Here is a 20,438-nt window from a genome sequence, read left to right on the forward strand (position 1 = left end):
ATCTGTGGCATGCGGCAATATTAAAGTAGAGGCGACCAGTAGTATATTTTTAATACAAGGATAAGTTGAATCGAAACTCATGAACGTCACGATGAACTTCGATTGTATTGTTTAACCACAACTAAAAAGTTGTAGTAATAGATAAGTTTTTATTTTTTGAAAAGTATTATGCACACAGCTCAGTTCGTCGGTATAAACAAGGTCTGGTTTGGAGCGTAGCCGGCTGTATGCAGTTCACAATTCATTTGTACCGCGAAGCGCGCCGCACGTATGCGCGAGTTCAACACAGCCTGTATTCAAGTGTTTTACGTAAATAAATATTTTGCGTGTTATAAACTTTGGATTTTATTAATTTAAATATGGAGTACACATTTTGGTCTCGGATGTTTATATTATGTGGTAAGTATAAGCATTATTTAATTAATTTGCAAATTTAGCGCGAAATATTTATTTTGTATTTTTTACGTAACTACTGTAGATTATTATTATTGTTTATTTAGGTCAATCTCTGATCAGAGTTTTAATTATAACAAATTTTTGTTCTTGTTTAATATCATCCCAAAAAGTTTTTCTCTTGTATTAATAATTTTTTCGTTCGTACGTGATTATTTTTATAATATAATTAAAAATACATCTTTGTTACTATCAAATGTAATAGTTTTCATCCCATTGCCATTAATAAGTAGCCCGATAATTTTGAATCCTCATATCAAAACAGACATATGTATTGTTTGAAGTAATAAACATTGACTCAATGCCCTCGCCATTTGAAGCCCCTGACGTTATTACTACGTGCCTTAAGCCGTAAGTATACTACAATAATTGCTACGGTATGAAGTTTTTAACACTGCCTTGAAAGCGTTTTCTATTTTCGTGTCTCTTAAATTTGTTGCTAGCAGTACTCCCGTCGTATTTCAGGGTTACTTATTATGTCTCTACATTCCGGGTAATCTCCGGAACGGCTGGACCGATTTTGACGTGAATAAAGATTTTTTTGGTTCATTCAAGTATTTTTCAAGATTTCAAGGCAACAGATTATCGAAAAGGATCTATAAATTATACAGAAAATAATCAATTATGCATATGTTTCAGCAAAATAGAGAACGTAAGCAAATAAGCTTGTCAAAACACACGTAAAAATATAACGTAGCGTTGACGTACGTTAGAAACGGTGTCTGAATTGATTGTTACGAGTGCGGTCTCACACTTGAACTTGTCCTCGTAAGAAACTAATGATTTTTGTCACGTTTTACCTGTAGGCTTTGAAAATTTTCGGCAATAAAAATAATTGTATTTGAAGACATATCCTTTAAAATTATGTTCTGGATATCACCAAAGTTTAAAATTCCAGTACGTCCCCGTGTCGAAAGAATTAAGATACTTATAAGGTTTTTTCGTTTAATATGTTCTTACTATTTTATATAATTTTTTTAAATCTTTGTTTTCAAAAACATACACATGTAACTTTGCCCGAAGGAAATGTTATGTTTTTCCTTAATGCAAATTACGCGAAGTAAAAGTGAACAGCGAAATTTTCCAAACTTCATCTTTACGTAAACGTCAATAGCCCATGAATAAGGTAATTATGTATAATTCCTGTTTAATCCGTCGTAAGGAGCATGAATTAAGCCTGTGTTCATACGCGTAGTAGTTATGATGTAATTACGGATTGTAGCGTAACAATATGATAATGTGGATAAGTAAAGTGCAGTCAGGGGCATAACAAAAGCAATAAATTACTACAGATTATCATGTTAATTTTATTTTATTACGGTACGAGGCAAACACGATCAAAAAACAATGAAAACAGATTTTACAGTCGAAAAGTTTTTTGCACGTAGATGTCAAAGTTCCAGTTACTAAAGCAATAAGTGCCTTGTACTAGATTGTGTTAATCCATACTAAATCATGTCACAATTTCAAATCGGGATGACGAATAGTTGACATCTAAACCTAAATTTAAGAGAAAATCGTAACAAGGATAAGTTTTACTTTGGAAATTGAAAACGTCCAACTTTATACCGCTCTTGAATAATATAAATATAATAATATAAATATATATACATATTGTGATTGTCACCACATCTGACGTTAAATTATTCTCACCACCCACGAATAAAACCAAAACAGAAGCGGAAGCTTTGTTAGACTTAAAAAAAATTGTCTTTTAGTTTGTTGAGACCGTTTGGGAAGACCGTTGGTCTCACGACTATATTTTTTGGGTCAAGAACTTTCATCATACTTTTGTCCATCGGTGATACGTATTTGTAGATGGCAGTAAATAAGCTTTAGTTTTGCGGTATTGACTGAATTTAACACAAACTTTACCTTGTTTTCGCATTGGGAGCGTCCTTCACGTAACGAGTACGCAAAATACATCAATAGACGTAATAGGTTCCGCGTGACATAGACACAAAATTATAAAGTCGGAACGTAATGTCCGCGGGAAGCGTCACTTTCTCCTCGCAGGTCCACGACCCTGTCGACCTTCGGGTTGCGGATGCTTTGCCGCCAATTGTGTTTTTAACGATCGTGTTCGAACCTGACTCTAGAGAAAACCGATTGCGAAAACTTTAAATTTTTAGTTACGTCAATGAGTTATATACATATCAAAAAGAGATTGCGTTCATTAGCAAAATGTGATATGTTTTTAAAATGTATCTTTATAAAATATACTTTTTTTAATTAAGGAAGGATGTTATTATTGCATTAAAGAAATGAACATAAAACATTTCACTGGATAAGATACACTTATAATAATAATAAAAGCTTTTGCTAGAGGTCGCAAATTTTTTTTGATGTGTGTAACGTACGTGGTTCTACGAGTAGAGTTGGTACTGTCCTAAAAAGAGTCTTGTTGGTTGGCCATAGTTTTGACTCGTCTATGTTACCTTAATTTTATTTTAAAACCACAGTTTACCAACGAAAACGTTAGAAAATTTCGTAGATTTAAAATTTTACCTACAGACAGATATTACGTTAAATATGTAGTAAAAATTCAGGAACTATTCGTATATAAATCAAGTTAGATCAAGAACATTAGACATAGAACGGGTACCGTTATTATGTCCAATGTTCAACAATTAATTCTCGATTTGTGTCTAGCGTCGCAGCGTGTCGGTAACTTCTTACAGTATCACCTGCGTTTTGGTTCGCGGAAAATGATCGCTTTGCGCATGTCAGCCAGTTTCCGTGTTCCATTCTCGTGCTAATCGTTATGACGGACGTAAAAGTCGTAAGCAGAGCTGGAATGACGCCAAAGTATCGTACTGGATTAAACAATTGATTTGTTATTCAAGATATACTTATTGCTTGTCTAGAGATAGTTGGTGCTACAAGAATTTTAAAGCCTATCGAATAATTTTATCCTTATAAGACTACCTTTCATTAATCTCTTCTACAATTTGCACAAATTTTGGCAATAACATATTTTTTAAATGTATAGGCCAGTTTTCTCTTTCGATACAATCAATGAACGAGTAAAAAGAAGGTTATTATGTTGGTCGAATAATATATTGTTTTGAAGAAACACCAATTTCATACCTTACTTAGCAGTTAGAAAGGACGGTTGGATTTACTAAGCCCCGTGTTGTAGGCGCTAAAGGTACATTGCACAGAGTTACAACATATGGCTGCCCAGTTCATTATTATTTACATAGATTAAAGTCCGCCGAGTGACTTTTTTAGAACACGTTACAAGGATCCTGTCGAAGGTTCGCGTTTCAGTAAGGTTTTTAATTTGGAAGCACGTTTTGCCCTTTTGGGTTGAAGCGGATGGGGAAAAAATAGCCTTAGCTAAATAAATTACCTTTGAATTTTAATCACGTGACAATTTTCTCGGTACCTATTGGATTTATTAGGTACTGTATTAGATTAACCAATAAATGCATTGCAAAATTTTCTGGGCCCGGTAAAGTCTTGAAAGTGCAGACATTTACGAATCAACTTAAAGAAGTAATAAATGGAGTAATCAATGAAAAAAAAATATAATTAAATAACAACACTGTGGTATAAGGCTATAATATGGCTAAGCGTTTTAATTAGAACATAAAATTGTTAGTTGAATGCTTATAATTTTAGCATCGTGATTCTCAAGGTTTAAGCATAAAAAACTTAGACAATTTTTTAATTACACATTAGCTTAAACATATGTCGACTTTTTATCGCTCGCTGATATTAGACATTACCGGACTCTGACGCGGATTTTTGTTAAAATATGATTACTGTAATACGATTATGCGTAAGCTTTCGAAATGAGATGTTGACAAATAAATAAATAATTACTTTTACACAACACAGTTTTAGTGAAGGTTACAGTTTTAGGAAGTTATATTTGAGGGTAAAATATACTCTTTTATAACCACGTTCACAACCATAATATCAATCAAATCATAAAATCAATATCCGGTCAAAGAGTTAAAACACGTGTTTAACTAAACAGTGTCACAGTAATACTTTACGTAACTATATTTAAAATAGACTTAATATAAACGTTAAAAGGCTAATTAAATCATTTTTAGCGAATAACACTGTAATTAATTGACGTTGTCTATTTATAGATATATAAATACCGGGCAACTTAGAAATGCCATATGCTAGCAAGGACGTATCCTTACTTAACGCAATAACTACGTGATTTACTTGTATATCCTATAAGCACTACGACATAGTAACTACGTAATGTACAGCCTCATTAGTATATGTAAATGGTTAAAATAATATTACAAAACAAGTGAGCGTTTTAAACCACAGTTGAAAGGTAGGTAATTTTTCATTCAGGAACTGAGTGTTCACCTCATTTACGTATTATTTCAAGTTCATTTATAATATGCTTGGTTAAACATTAAGTAGGCATATAAAATTAATTAATTATGTATACATTTAAATTCAAATTTCCTATTATAACAGACAATATAATGTAGAAGTTAAATTCAATTAAATACTTAAAAACATACTATACTAAATCTACACAGTATCGTGTGTGAATCTAAAAGTAGTAGTTTAACATTCAATGATAACACTGGTCTGCAACGAAATCCTCCTTTGAATAAAAGTATGATACGTTTAAAGAGTTTACCATCTTCAATCTATATCTGCTTTTCGTTTTATGCTATCACGTGTAATTTTTTTTTAAACGTTGATTTTAGATTTTTAGAAATTATGTGATTTTTTGCTATACTAATTTTACTATACTATGTTATTCTTGCGTTAAAGCAACTTTAATTATTTGAGATTGTATTTGCACACAAATAAACGGTGTACAGTGATAGAAAGAGAGAAAAATATATTATCTGACGCTTTTTAAGCGAATATGAAACAAAATTATATGTGAATATGATGCTATTACTGCAAGAAATCAAAAATTCACAGTACGCATAGAACATTTGTGTTGATCTAAAATTTGTAGCAATTTTAACTGGACTGCAAGGTGGATTTCCTCATTGCAGTCCATTTAAAATCACCAAATGGTAAATACCAAATTTTGTGGTTTTTTATGTGAGTGCGACAGTCGCGCAAAATACAAACACAACATAGTAAAAAGCTGACCACAAAGAACGTTTTTTTTTTTTTTTCAAAATCAAAACCTCTCTAAGTTTGACTCCTGTATCTAAAAATGTAAAGGAATATCCTTTCGTTCCTAGTAAAAAAAAAATTCCACCACTTCATATACAGCTGGGTATTATGAAAAACTTTGTGAAAGCCCAGTACTTTCAGTACTAGAAAACAAAGTTTACCCGGATCAGGCGAAATTAGAAGAAGGAATTTTTGTAGGTCCCTAAATACTCGAGCTTATGAAGGACTTAAGTTTTAAAATAAATTTAAATCAATTCGAAAAAAGGGCGCAGACTGCTTTTGTAGAAAACTTGTGCCAAAATTTTCTTGTAAAAAATCAGAACTATCAAGAAATCAAACAAGAACTTCTTATTTCCTACGAGGCTAAAAAAAGTAACATGTTTTTTAAAATTCATTTTTTGCACTCTCACTTAAAATTTTTAGTTTTCGAATCTCAGAACAGTATCTGATGAAGACTGTGAGAGGTTTCATCACGATATTTTGCACATAGAGAGGACACAACGGGAAATGGTCCGAAGCACTGCTTAAACTCCATTATAAAATATGAAAAGGAAAAAAACGACTAAGTAAAATGGGATTAACAACTAGTAATGATATTGTCATTGCGTTTTAAAGGTTGTGTAATAGTGTACATTAAACATTATTTAAGTAATTAAATGAATGATAAAAATTTCATATTAAAAAATTGTTTTTCTTAAAAATTCTATACCAAAGAATATATACGTGCTAGAAAACATTGAATGATATATTTATGTTCAGTATTGTTGTATCAGACAAGATAACTGCATAACATTTGAAGGAGAGAAAAAAAATTTTTTTTTGCAGACCAGTGTAATTAGACATGCACGATGGACTTGCAATTAACTGACACTAGCGTAATGTAAATAAACGTAAATCGTGTGGTATGCCACAAACTGTTGGTGCCGACTCTCACCGACAGGTTGACTATCGTATTGCAACGGACACGAAATGAAAAGAGAATCTATAATTGTATTGAATACACTTTTGATTGTTGCTACAAGAAAATTATTTTAACTTAAATGGAGCTGTAAGAAATAGGATCTGTATTCTTTATAAGAATATGCACATTTAGAAATTAATAAGAAATCGTTTCTTTACTAAGAAATATAAATATTTCTATAGATACATTTTCGCACGTTCGAAAATTAAAAAAAAATATCTTACTTCTTACTAATTCTTGCTAAAATTTAGATGCGAATGCTTAAATGGATGGATGTCTGTTTGAAGGTATTTTCAGAATAGCTTAACGAATTTCAATGAAAGGTATATAGAACATAGTCTGAACGAACACAAAGCCTACTTATAAAGTTTTTTTTTAATTCCGTGCGGATAGAGTAGCGAGCGACAGTTAGTTATTTAATAATAAGAAATAGTGATAATAAAAATTTAGTGTTTTATATTTTAATTCTATTTTTTATTGTTCATACAATAAATAAAACAACTTAATTCGAAGCGCTGTCGTTTACACTAGCAGTTGCGCGTATTCGTAAAGTCCATACGAGTCGTATTCGCCGGCCAGAAAGTAAAAGTAACGTTATATCCTTGTAAGATACCTTATTTGCACAGATTGGTATGTAGGCCTCGTATCGAATTTTATGCTTTTGGTAGATTCAATTTGCAAAATTTTAAATTTTAAAAATTACCTATACACTATTATTGTTAACGTTTTTTTACTGTCATCAGGAATCTAGGGAATCAGCCTTTGTCCCACATAAAATTTTATAGTTTCAGTATATTTTACGAGTATAGCCTTTTTTGCGTAATATCTTTTAAATAGCTATATCGAATAACGGTGTCTCGCTATTTAAAATTTTTAGCTTCATAAAATAAATAGCTGTTAATACTGATCTGTCAGTGAGAACAAGGTCGACTGAATTATCTTTCCGATAATAGTAAGAACATTAGCTTTGAATAATGTGGGAACAATTGTATAATGGCTGTATTTAGTGTCAAGAACTTTGTGCTTGAAGCTGTCCGTATTCATATGGATGACGTAGATCATATGTGTTTGATGAAATTATACGATTATGTGTATTATACGATTATATGTATTTCAATATTTTCAATGTTAACTTAAAAACTTTCATGGAATAGATCTCGTGCGATACCGAAAGAAATAAGAAAAAAAAACTCGTTGTAATAGGGAATAGTTTTCAATAATCATTATTAAGATGTTCAAGTCAACAGTAAACTAGAACAACAGTATAACAGATGCCAGGTGACAGAGATTAAGAGTTTACTTTCTCTTGCTCGTTGTGCAAGTTATCGACAAAGACTGGACTATTTAAGGAATCTGGTTTTAATACACTAGTCTAAAGCCACATTAGTAGTAATATCTAGAAGAAGTAGTACATTGATAACAGTGATAAATAAATTAACAGTCCTTTTGTTACCTAGGGGGAAAGCAGCGGATTTTTAATTTGTACCGAATTTTTTGTGTGCATATTATAAATGACAATCCTTATTTCATAGCACCCGTGCCCATTTTACAAAGTGGACCACCACTTTATGATTCTGCATATTACTTCGATGATACGATGGCAAAATGATGCCTGGGTTAAATTCGAATTAATAGACTATATCACAGAAGAAAAAGTAAGAAAAATTGTGAACCTTGATTTGTAAATGTTTGGTATTGCTGAATGTACACCTCTTTACTTGTAGAGAATTTTAAATTCGAAAATTAATGTAAAAAAAAATAATGATCTATATTTCAATAAACAAGGAGACCTAGATATGATTAAAAAATTGTCGATGAACTGATGACAGCGTAACGGTAACGAACATTCCAATTTCATAATATTATCTTATGTAAGTAACAAGTATTAAGTAGAAACAAAAACTTGCAACACTGTTCTGCATAAAACTAGTTTTAAGACTGCAACGAGATGAACCTGATTCAATTTTGTATGCAGTTATTGGTTTTTTCATTATATATCACTAGCTTTTACCCGCGACTCCGTCCGCGCGGAATAAAAAATAGAAAACGTAGTAAAAATTATCCTATGTCCGTTTCCTGGTTCTAAGCTAACTGCCCACCAATTTTCAGTCAAATCGATTCAGCCGTTCTTGAGTTATAAATAGTGTAACTAACACGACTTTTTTTATACATATAGATTACATATCATTATTTTTAAATTTATAAATAACAAATTAATCAATCCATATCATATTAATTGCAATGGATTTATATAAACGATGATTGCAACGGCAAACGGTATTGCCAATTATGTAACTAATAAGGATCGGTTTTAATCTCACCTTGATATTTATCGTGTATTTTACGTTCTCCTGACACATTATAATGACCGGTTGTAGTTCATAAAAGAAAGTGTTTCAATGTGGCTTATATTTATCACATAAGCAATCCGTAATTTATTTACATTGTGTAAATATAGACATAAGGTATTATAGAGTTGTTTTTTGATTCGAAAACGATCGATGGTTTAGTAAAATAACATCCTACAGTCATGTGCCAGATGAAATTTAAGGTACTCGCATGGATACGTGTGTTAGTAAAATTTTGCGCGATTGACAATAGTCAAATGTTTGAAAAAAAAAAAACGTTTTAAAAACGTAATATTCAGAATCTGAAAATTAAAATTGAATTTCCTAAAACAAAGGCTCAGTGCAGCGATTGCAAATAGCAATCTGCTTTGGTCGAATTTTGTACTGTAGATCTGATAACGAGAGCGGGATTGTGCAGCGGTGACAGCATGGTCCAGTTGTGTTGCAAGCACAGCTGAGCTTGTCGACAGCCCGGCGTTGACCCATTGAATATAATCATGACTATTAACTTTAGAACACAAAGTAAAACATACTTTGTGATTTATTGAATCCTTATGCTGAGATTGATATCTTTATCGCCATTACAGTCGTTACCTTCCTGATCGTACCACTTTTACGCAACCCACCCATCTCTTTTTTTTACTCCTACGCCTACCGTTGTACATTGTACATTCAAATTTAAAGTTCTCCTTGTTACATGCATTTCTTCCTACCTCATAAAATAACTATAAATCCTGACTTCTTGATCATAAATTTAATTTATTTTTTTTTAATAACCACCACAGCAAATTGCCGATAAATTGCAAATTAATATTATTTTATTTACGGTCTACCGCTTCAATGATAGATCATTTATCGTATCGTCAAAAGTAGATCATATCAAACGTTCCATTGCAATACGTTTTTAATTGCCATGTAGATATTTTATTACTAGCCAGCTATTAAAGCATATGGAAAAGAATACCTCAGTTTCATCATGTCTCGGAACAACGAGTATAGAGCAATATGCAAAAGAAATTTTAGCTAATTGTCATTGACAGCAATAACTTAGAAGGTTACAATATATTTTTAATTCAAAATCGAATTACATTAATTTTATTACATAAAATTTAAATTAACCGTCGCGTCGCTTGTTGTAAGACAGTTGTGGACCTCAGTTTCCAACAGAGACATAATATGGGTAATATTTGTAAAGAAAATTGCAAAGTTCAAAGTTAATAGCTATTGTTATCCGTGGAAGCTTGCTATATCCATAAATAGTTTAATTAGGATATTAAACGCAAATTTAACACGTCAGTTCTTCATGTCTAAAAAGAAGTAAGCATTACTTCTTAAGAGAGTTATTAAAACCTTGACACACTTACGTATACGATGCAATTGCGAGTGTAGAAAATTATGTTTGTAATGGATTCGATTGCGTAAAGATGATACGGATTGTTTGACTATATATTTTAATGTCGTATAATTTAGATTAGCTGTAAAATTATAAAACTTAATTGGAATAAACAGAAGTAGCAATAACCTTAATAACATGCACTTAAAATTATGGGAATGAAGGTGACATTTACCGTCGTTTCATTTATAATGAACGCATGTGAAAGGTTAAATTTAATAAGATTCGTCGCAAAGTGCATTCAAGAAAGTCAAGGGAAACTCTGAGAACACGATACCGTACAAGTTTGCAATTCTTTATGCATTGTTTTCAGGATTACCATTCAGTTGGCACACGAAAGTGACATTTAGTATGCAAGCATTAGAACATCTAGACAAATCTAACGTACTTGAGCGAACATTAAGGAGAAATGTAAAAATATGTAAATTAAAACCGAAATTTGCTGCACAGTGCATTCAAAATAATGAGAGAAATTGTGATTAACATTTTTAACTTTTATCAAATTTCTCAAAATTATATTGGTTGACTGTTATTAGCTTTAAACAACAAGCTTTATAGCCTTTCAAATTTATAAATTACAAATTATTTAATTTTCTAATTGTCTAAAGCCCGCTACACACCTTCAGCTACGCGAATAGCTGTACCGTTAAACAGCGCATTTTAAACTAAAAGTGTGTAGCGGGCTTAATGTTTTTCTCGTAAACATGGACTAATTAAACAGGAATAATTCGGAAATATATCAATGGCACGACTCCACTTTCATGTGTATCTTATTAATACTTATATTAAACACGAGGTTTGATGGAAATTTAATTGACATGTTCGTTTTTATCATCTGTAATTCATGGTTTGTCTTAACCTTATGGTAATCAACTTTCATTTCTTTGACACAGAAATCGGTTTTGAAAAACTAATAATGCTTTTAGTGGTCAGAGACAAATTTAATCTAATGAAAATGCTAAGCAAGCAATTGTGAGTGTAAAGTTACTGGACCGGTATATAAATAAGCATTTAAGGGATCGTAAAAATGTTTAATTTATAACTTGTTTATTTTGTCACGCATGTGAAATAAGAAAATGTATGTGGATTGCATGAAACGCAATGTTACATCAAGAGACAGTTCTCAATACGCAAACAGCATGTTGTAATTATGTTTACATTTAGACCGTACTATACGTTCTTTACAAACCTTAAACGGACAAGTAAATATTTTAAAATTTGTTTTCATAGAATTAATTTACAATTATTTTATTATGCTGCTACTTTACTACTTTAAAAATGAAATTTTCACGAGCTCAACTTTTACTCTCAAATTTTATTCCAACAACATTTTTCATTCAAATGTCTTAATTAATGATGATATTTACTGTATATAACACAATGCTGGTCATAAGCAAATATTAGGTCCTTACATATGAAATTGGCGTTTTGTATGGGAGGAAAAAAAAGTCGAATATTTTTTAATATAATATATTTAATTAATCAAAGTATGAACCATTATTTTCTATGCACTTTTGCCATCTCATAGGTAGTTCATTGATCCCTTTACTAAAAAAACCAGTCGGACGGGAATCAATAAAATCTTTGAAGGCGATTTGGACTGCCCCATCGGAGTTGAATTTTTTCCCTTGCAAGAAGTTATCCAAATTTCGAAAAAAATGGTAATCTGTTGGAGCAAGGTCCGGGGAGTACGGAGGATGTCTTAGACTTTCCAATTGAAGCTCTTCTAATTTAGTAGCCGTCTGTTGCGCAGTGTGTGGTCTAGCGTTGTCGTGAAGCAGCAGTGGCGTGGAGCGATTGACCAGCCTAGGTTGTTTAGCCGCTAGCTTTTCTATCATGGTTTGCAATTGCTGACAATAGACATCAGCCGTAATAGTCTGGCCAGATTTGAGAAAACTGTAATGAACAATACCGGCACTAGTCCACCAAACGCTTACAAGTAACTTTTTTGGGGTTAATTTTCGCTTGTGGCAGGATTTGGCTGGCTGGCCAGGATCCAACCATTGCGCTGAGCGCTTCCGATTATCGTAAAGAACCCATTTTTCATCACAGGTAATGATTCGGTTTAAAATACCTTCATTATTGTGCCGGTTTAGTAATGTAACGCAACAGTCGACGCGCGTTTGCCGGTTTGCTTCAGTCAATTCGTGAGGTGCCCACCTTTCAAGCTTTTAAATCTTCCCAATTTGCTTCAAGTGAATTAAAACAGTTTTATCACTAACATCGCAGCCTGCAGCTAACTCGGACGTGGTTTGCGATGGATCCGCTTCCACAATAGCCTTCAACTCTTCATTATCAACTTGAGTCTCAGGCCGTCCACGGGGCTTGTTCTGCAGATCGAAATTTCCAGAACGAAAACGTTGGAACCAAAAACGAACTGTGTTTTCTTTTGCAACACGACCGCCATACACATAATTCACCCTTCGAGTCGTTTCCGCAGCACTAGTGCCACGGCGGAACTCGTACTCGTAAATAATGAGATATTTTAAGTTTTCCATTTTGTAAAATGAGTGACGCAGACAGAAAAAAACAGAAGAAAAAAAACAAATGAATGACGGTCATCGAACCACAAATACATGAGTCTATAGCTGTACAAATTTGAATTTGGAATTCCTTACCAAAGAGGAGAAATTCGTGATTAAAGTGGCCAGTACGAAAAACGCCAATTTCATATGTAAGGACCTAATATGTAGAATTTATATTAATTATTCTTTTGTCTTTGTAAATACAGATTGAATGTGACCGATCAGAAACTCATTGATCGATAAACACAGCGTATTATGCAACGTATTGTGGCGTCAATCCACCATGTGCTCGTGAATCACTTTCACTAAAAAAACAAACGCTTTCAATGATTTCGACTAAGCCCAAGCGACAGAGAGCGTGACGCGTGACGCGTGACCCACGACATTTTTGTTATCACGTTGATACATTAATGCTTACCATACAACATACATACCATTATGTACACGGTTTACTAACGAATAGAATCATTTTTCTTTATCTCACCTTTAAAAATGATGATGAGTAAGACAAAGATCAATTGCAGATCAATGACATAGGAGAGAAATAATGCCAAGGCATTTACTTTTAAATTACTAAGTTGATTACCGAATAATATAAAAATATGGTAACCAGGAGCTACTCTATTTACTATAATTAAATTATTTTTTTAGCCGACTTCAAAAAGAAGGAGGTTATCAAGTCGACTGTATTTTTTGTTCAACGTCATATCAACTGTTATTTTTTTTAATTCTTCACAATGTCGACAGGAATGTAAATATAAAATTCAAATGTTTCTCATACAATTAGTTGACTGTAGTGAAAGTGATTTCTTTAAAGATTTTTTTGTTGTCAGGATGTAAAATTTCCGTCATTCAAAGCGGATACCAAAGCTCGTTTTTAATACCACCAGTCAAGAACTTTGCGGTAGCAAAAAGACAAAGTTTCTTACGATTTCACATCCGTCGATCGATTTGATAACTATACTAATGTACGTGTATCTAAATCTGTAAATAAAATCGTTTACAAATGTATCTCCCACAGAATGTGTGAAAGTTATTTCCTCCAGTTTAATCAACATCTAGAAAGTTGTCGTTAAATAGTTATATGCACATCACATAATAATTATGTCTGTATGTTTTTTATAGATATTAGTTTAACATTATATCACCATCGTCTATTTGAAAAACAACGGAAACTATTAAATCCGAGGCCCCAATACATAACTAAATACTAATAGCAAATGTTATGTAGAATTTTGTTGTATTTGTTATAATAATATAATATTATTAAGAGGAAAGATTTGTTTATTTGGTTGCATTGAATAGACTCTGAAACCACCGAACTGATTTGAATAATTCTTTCACAGTTTGGAAGCTACACTGTCCCCGGTTGACATAGGCTATATTTATTACTAGATTTTTTTTTAATCCGCGCGGACGAAGACGCGGACTATTGTTAGTTAATAATAACATAGAGCTTAATTTTCATTAAAAAGCAAGGGTTTAAGTTAAAGAGCGATTCTATTATAAAAGTAATGTTAGGTTATTGAACTATGTTTTGTTCTTTTATTTTTACATTTTAATCTTGTTTTCATGGAATTCTAAATCGCCACTATCGAAAAGTTTTAAGAAAATTTATTTTTTATTAATCAGTAATAATAAGGGGTCATTTTTGTTACTAATTTGCATTAAACATATTCTAATCTGTTTGTTAACTTAGCGGATTTCCTTATTGTTTATTTATTGAAGTAAACGTACTTAGTTGTCACGAATTACCCTTGATATTATAAATTAAATCCACAGTCCAATGTCAATTTTGAACCTCTAGCCGATACAGAAAACATAGAGATTCAACGGTATTTAGTTCTTTTATAGCCAAAAAAAGCTATAAAATCGAAGAAAAACTTGTAACTTTTTATAACATGAAGGGACGCATGAATTTTTTAAATATATTTTTTCCCTTATTCTTAGACAGTAAATTATTTAAGGTACAGAATGAAACTGTTGTAAATTCTCTGGCATAATGAATTACACGAAGTGCAACTAAGGACAAGCTACAAAAAATCGCTCTATGATATTATGAAAGTGAACAATTCTGTGTGTGAACGTGACAAAGTGGCACAAAATAATTTTTTTTTCGAATTACATTGTAACAAAGATAATGAAACGATCAAATTTGCAAATAAATCAAAAATTATGGTAATAGTCGCCAATATTCGTGAGTAAGATATCATTTATATTAACTCTCGTGACATTATTAACTTTAATAGATAACCTTTTATAAATCGTGACTAACAAAGCTAGCTAACTTAGATGGAAATCACAGTTTGTCGTTGACAGAAATGTTTCGACAATTTTTTAAAATAATACTTTGGAGTGAGATAAGTTGATGTAAAAACTCAAATATGAGGTACACAATTCTTAAGAGATAAATAATTTAAACTCTCAAGAAATGAATGTAATTCGTTGAAGTCTTTTCCAAGGAAATTCTTGCACCGTCATATACATATTCTGAGGCGCTTATAATAATAAATCGAGTAACCTCTTTTGTTACTGCAATGACTCATGCATTAGGATTTGCTATAGATAATTTTGACGTATCAATGAAACTAAATCCATTACTCTTACCGAATACATCATGGATAATAATCATATACTTAATAGTTTTTGAGTAATGTAACTAAAGAATGTAGTTAATTCATTCATGGATTTTGTCATTTGCTTTGAAGTTTAATATTTATACTGAATTTTTCATCAAAATGTAATGACTTGTAACAGCAATTAATAAAATTATTTTGTTTTTAATTTGATTTATTTCATACAACAAGAGTAATGAATACACAACGGATATGCTTAGTGTGCAACCTGAATCATAAATATTTCCTTTCATGCAATCAATTTAAAATAAATAGATATATCTAGTTTCTAGACTTATATCCTTTTGAACTGTATAGTTTTTTCATCGACACAGTAATCCACTTGACAACCTTGTACAATAAAAAGTGTGACAATGAAATATGACCAACGTAGACGTAACAAACGGTTCCGATCGAATAACTTTTATTATAAAATGATATCGGTCGGACCTTGGCGGGTTCGTGTAACGAACTCTTGTTATTAATTCCGCCATTCACAATACGAAATTACACTTTTATTTTTTAAGAATCGAATTAACAGTGTCTGTTCTACATTTTAAGATCAGAATCTAAATCTAATCCAAGGTCAAAGTAGGTAATAGAATTTTAGTATTCAGTAAATTATTATTTTTTAATAATTTAAACTTATGTGAACACTTGTACCTTAATATGTTTCAAGGTAATGAAGGTACAAACAGAAAAATGCACTAACATACTATAAATGATATGCGATGCATAGTAAGTAGGCTAATCGATATTTCCAGCTATGGATCCGGTATATAAATATATTCTCGGAGCCATGTCCAATAATGATGATATAAATTGCTATTTCGTGAGATAGTTGTATTTCTTAGGCAGTAAAGTGCATAAGAAATGTATTTGGTTACGCTAAGTATAAAAATTACTAAATGTTTTTATGTTCTATCGAAGTTACTTATTATGGGCAATAAAAACGTAATGGTTACGACTGTAGGCAATGCTATGTAATAAGTACTAATGATGAATGAGATGATTTAAATTTTGCTTTATCGATTTAACAACAAAAACAGTTTTCGAGAATATCAGGTCGTTTGCTAGTTGAATTGAGAGCGTATTTGGTTTATAGGTCATTTCATGTTGCGAGAATAAATGGTTTGAGATCTAAATAATCAGTTCTATGTTTACATATTAACTGTGTGTTACTCTTTTTTAGTTTTAAAGAAATAATAATTAAGGGATTTTTTCTAATATTTAAAGTTTATATTATTGCAGTTATCCCGATTATCGTAACTTCAATCACAATATCCCCAAATGGAAACAGTCCCGAAATCAAAATGGTCGGAGGAGAGAGAGTCGACTTACAAAAAGGCTTTGTTCCTTCTAGAATAGAAAACGAAGGAAGTAATGTGAGGAAAAATCTTGAGAAAAATAAAAATCTCAGAATTAATTCAACAAAATTGGCTATAAATGAAAGATACAGACGATTAATACCATATATGACGTTTTACTACGCCAATGATCTAGTAGTGCCAACAACAGAGGCCTACAACAAAAAGAACGTTGAAGTAGAAAAGGCGCAAATAGTAGAAGCAGGTACACTACAATCTCAAATGCAACATGGACCGAAAATGGTATATTCTACAAACCGTCATCACAATATACCAAGATATCAAGGAAATCGTTTAACACACTTCAATATCGCCTCAGCAAATCCTACAAAGATATTTTATAGTAAAGACGGTTATCCTATAGTTGTACAAAATGTACCGAAACTAACAAGTCATTATAATCCATCAATATTAGATCACCTTGTCGCTGAACATGATCCTAGAAGATACGTTGCAAAAGAACCTAAATTTTCCAATGTACAATACACTTCGGCCAGAAAACCATACATAAATGTCCATCACAGCGAAGAAAATGCTCAATACTACTTTCCTGAAAGAGATGATATAAAATACAAACTTGTGCCGTATGATCAAACCCCGCCTATTAAAAATTTGCCTCAAATAGAATATGACAATGCACCTAAGAAATTTTATAACATTCCTTCAGAAGATCTAAACGATTCAGTATACATTAAACCCAGACCTCGTCCGCAATATCATTTTGATGAATTAAAAACTGAACATGGCAAAAATAGAAAACCTCCTGCTACAATTTCAGAAGTTTATTACGAAAAGCAGAATCCTTTGCCGATATCTGAACCTGTGATTGAAACAGGTTTTAAGCCTATTATAAGTCAAACAACAGAATCAGCTAATCCCCTATCATACACACAAACATTATCCGCTACAGACCTTAATCATTATGATGTTGAAAAACCTCAAGAATTACAAATTGAAAGCGGACCTGCAGCCTTAGAAGATAACGAAAAAACCCAGTATGAACAATACGTCGTCGAACAACCAACATACAAACCGCAACCCGAAACTGCTAATGCTATAACACTTGCAGATCTTTTGAACTCGTTACAGTTAAATAAATCTATCCCAAAACCAATTACAAAAGAAAATGTGGGTTCATCTATACGAATTTTATTACAAGCATTGAACGATTTGAAGGGAAAACTCCAACAAAGTGAAGTAGACCCGCCAGTTCTTAGTTCACCTACGCCATTTGTAGCTCCGAAACCATCGGTTACTACAGTAAAACCTGTAATACAAACTACAACTAGCCCTGCCATTGAAGATACCGGTTTAAGCGAAGAAGCTTATTTAGCGGAAGTCGAAAATCCATCACAACATTTAGACGGTTAGTTTTACACTATTTTCCAGAAACATTAAAAACTTGTTAAAATTTGACCACATTTCTTTGACGATGTGAAATTTTATGTATTATAATTTGTATGTAAAATGTATTTATTGGTTTTGCAGATTATACAAGTACCAGTCAACGATTCCCTCTACCTATAACATCCGACGAAGAAGGCGGTACACCCGGACACCCTGGAATTGATTATCCTATTCTTACAGTGATACCACAAACAAAATTCGATTGCAAGACTCAACGCTACAAGGGCTTTTTTGCTGATCCAGAAACAAGATGTCAGGTGTGGATTTAACTTCTTATAACAATTATCAGATCATTCATTTTCTGAATCTCGACAAAAAGAAAGAAAATAGGCTTGCTACGATTGGGGACGTTTACGTACACATATGTGGTTAAAGGTCTAATCGTGATTTTTTCTGCTTTTAGGTATGGCACTACTGCGATTTAAATGGTGGTCAAGCTTCATTTTTGTGTCCAAACGGAACTATATTTTCTCAAGCGGCTCTAACCTGCGACTGGTGGTTCAACGTCAAATGTTCTTCGACAGCGCAGCTTTATGTTCTCAATGAAAGCTTATACAAGTATATTTTACCACATTCACCGAAGTTCCCTGAAGATTATAGCGGACCATTAGTTGACAAGTAAGTAACTTCAGTTATATGAAATGGTATTAGCAAATAATAGTATACAATTTTGGTTTATGTATATCAGATGACGGAAGTGTATTTAGAAGAAATGTTCTATAATAGTTTTCTTCACTTTTCAGATATTTAACATTGAAGTTTAAAGAAATGGAGGAAGAATTTAAAAAGAACAAAAACAAGAATAAGCAGGGTGCTGAAGACAAAATTGACAGTAACGAAGATGAAGATTCTAAAGAGGATGAAAAGGATGTCTCCGCAAGCTCAGATGAAAAAGAAGATGAAATAGCAAAGAAACAATCAAATACAGTGAGCGAATCCAGCGTCATTGTAGCGACATCAGGTGCTAGCGGAAATGTCCAAAGGTTAGAAGACTAGATTAAAAGATGCGGAAAGTTGCAGGATCAATTAGATCTGCCAATATGTTAACATCAATGTACCTAATGAGGCAAATAAACTGTGATAGTTTAACTTCTTTATTAAGACTTTCTTCGTTACTTGTATATTTAATAATTATTTAAAGTTTAATCAATGATGTGTCAAAAATATTAAGTTTTATCTTAGACAAGATTCTTGAGATTATCTTCTAATGTAATGTTATTAGTAACAAGCGAAAGCTTTTGCTAGTTTAATACTGATATTACGTTATTTGCGCGTAAAGTACAATATAGTGATGCGATTCGTACTAACTGCAAGTGCGTTTTGACCAATGTTCCGTTAGGCCACCGCCGTTCCACTGCCATGACTGCAAGTTATTTTATTGCTACAAACACGCAAATTAACATTAAAACCTTCGTAAGTTTCGCTAATTATAAGAAGAACTAAGAATAAAGGTTTCTTTGCTTTTGGCCAGCTTTAATTCTTATATATTTGTTTGTATAATTATGTTACTTGAATAAGTCTTAAACATGTATGTTTCTTCACGATTTTTTCGTCCATCACCAATCAAGGTATTAAGGCAGCATACCAATCAAAATGCCTCATTAATGGATAATGAATATTGTTGGAAAATATGGCCATGCTCTATTATTTAGTGACTACCTTTCTCCAGTTTAGGACGTTAGCAAAACCCAAATATCGAGTTAGAGAAATTCGGTAGTTGTTAAAATTGAAACGTGCCATTTTAAGTCTTTAAGTGATGATCTGAAACGATTTTTTATACCTGTTTATTGGTATGAGTTATCAGTTAAACACACCGCTCGTTTCTCTTTTTGTTTTTTGAATAACTGAAAATAACTTGAAACCATATGACGTCATTGTGTGATGAATTTGTTATAAGAATCTAATGGGCAGTTTATATGTAACAATGAATACATAAAGGTTAGAGTATCGAAGGCAAAATAAATTAGGTCTGCCAAATATTTATAGATTTTGGTTATTTATAAGCAAATTAAGAATACCACGTTATTTAGAGTTAATATTAATGACGAATATTATTTGTACAGTTTTCATTAAGTAGCATAGGTTATAGATGAAAATACACAACATTTTTATGATGAACTCACCATTTTTTTATTGTTTTAAATATCCTAAATTTTTTTTACTATCCACCTTTTATTCTTTAGTAAACAACAAAAATCATAAAAATCTATGTGAACTATAAGAAAATAAATTATTTTAATTTTGTTGA

At 32.0% G+C, this 20,438-nt stretch overlaps 1 protein-coding gene across 1 annotated transcript; it reads left to right on the forward strand.

Annotated features, from left to right (window-relative positions):
* Positions 1–222: 222 nt before the first annotated feature.
* Positions 223–19,287, forward strand: LOC106711872. Its single transcript, XM_014504291.2, has 5 exons — positions 223–399; positions 16,668–18,149; positions 18,272–18,447; positions 18,594–18,808; positions 18,934–19,287. The coding sequence occupies exons 1-5, from the start codon at positions 360–362 to the stop codon at positions 19,184–19,186; spliced, it is 2,166 nt and encodes a 721-aa protein (XP_014359777.2). The 5' UTR covers positions 223–359; the 3' UTR covers positions 19,187–19,287.
* The last annotated feature ends 1,151 nt before the right edge of the window (positions 19,288–20,438 follow it).

Source organism: Papilio machaon, chromosome 9 (genome assembly GCF_912999745.1).
Source record: "Papilio machaon chromosome 9, ilPapMach1.1, whole genome shotgun sequence".
NCBI lineage: Eukaryota > Metazoa > Arthropoda > Insecta > Lepidoptera > Papilionidae > Papilio > Papilio machaon.

Coding starts and splice junctions, on each gene's coding strand:
- LOC106711872 (XM_014504291.2), top strand. CDS start 360: ATGGAGTACACATTTTGGTCTCGGATGTTTATATTATGTG. Junction 18,150..18,271: donor TCCATCACAACATTTAGACG/GTTAGTTTTACA, acceptor TTGGTTTTGCAG/ATTATACAAGTACCAGTCAA. Junction 18,809..18,933: donor AGCGGACCATTAGTTGACAA/GTAAGTAACTTC, acceptor TTCACTTTTCAG/ATATTTAACATTGAAGTTTA.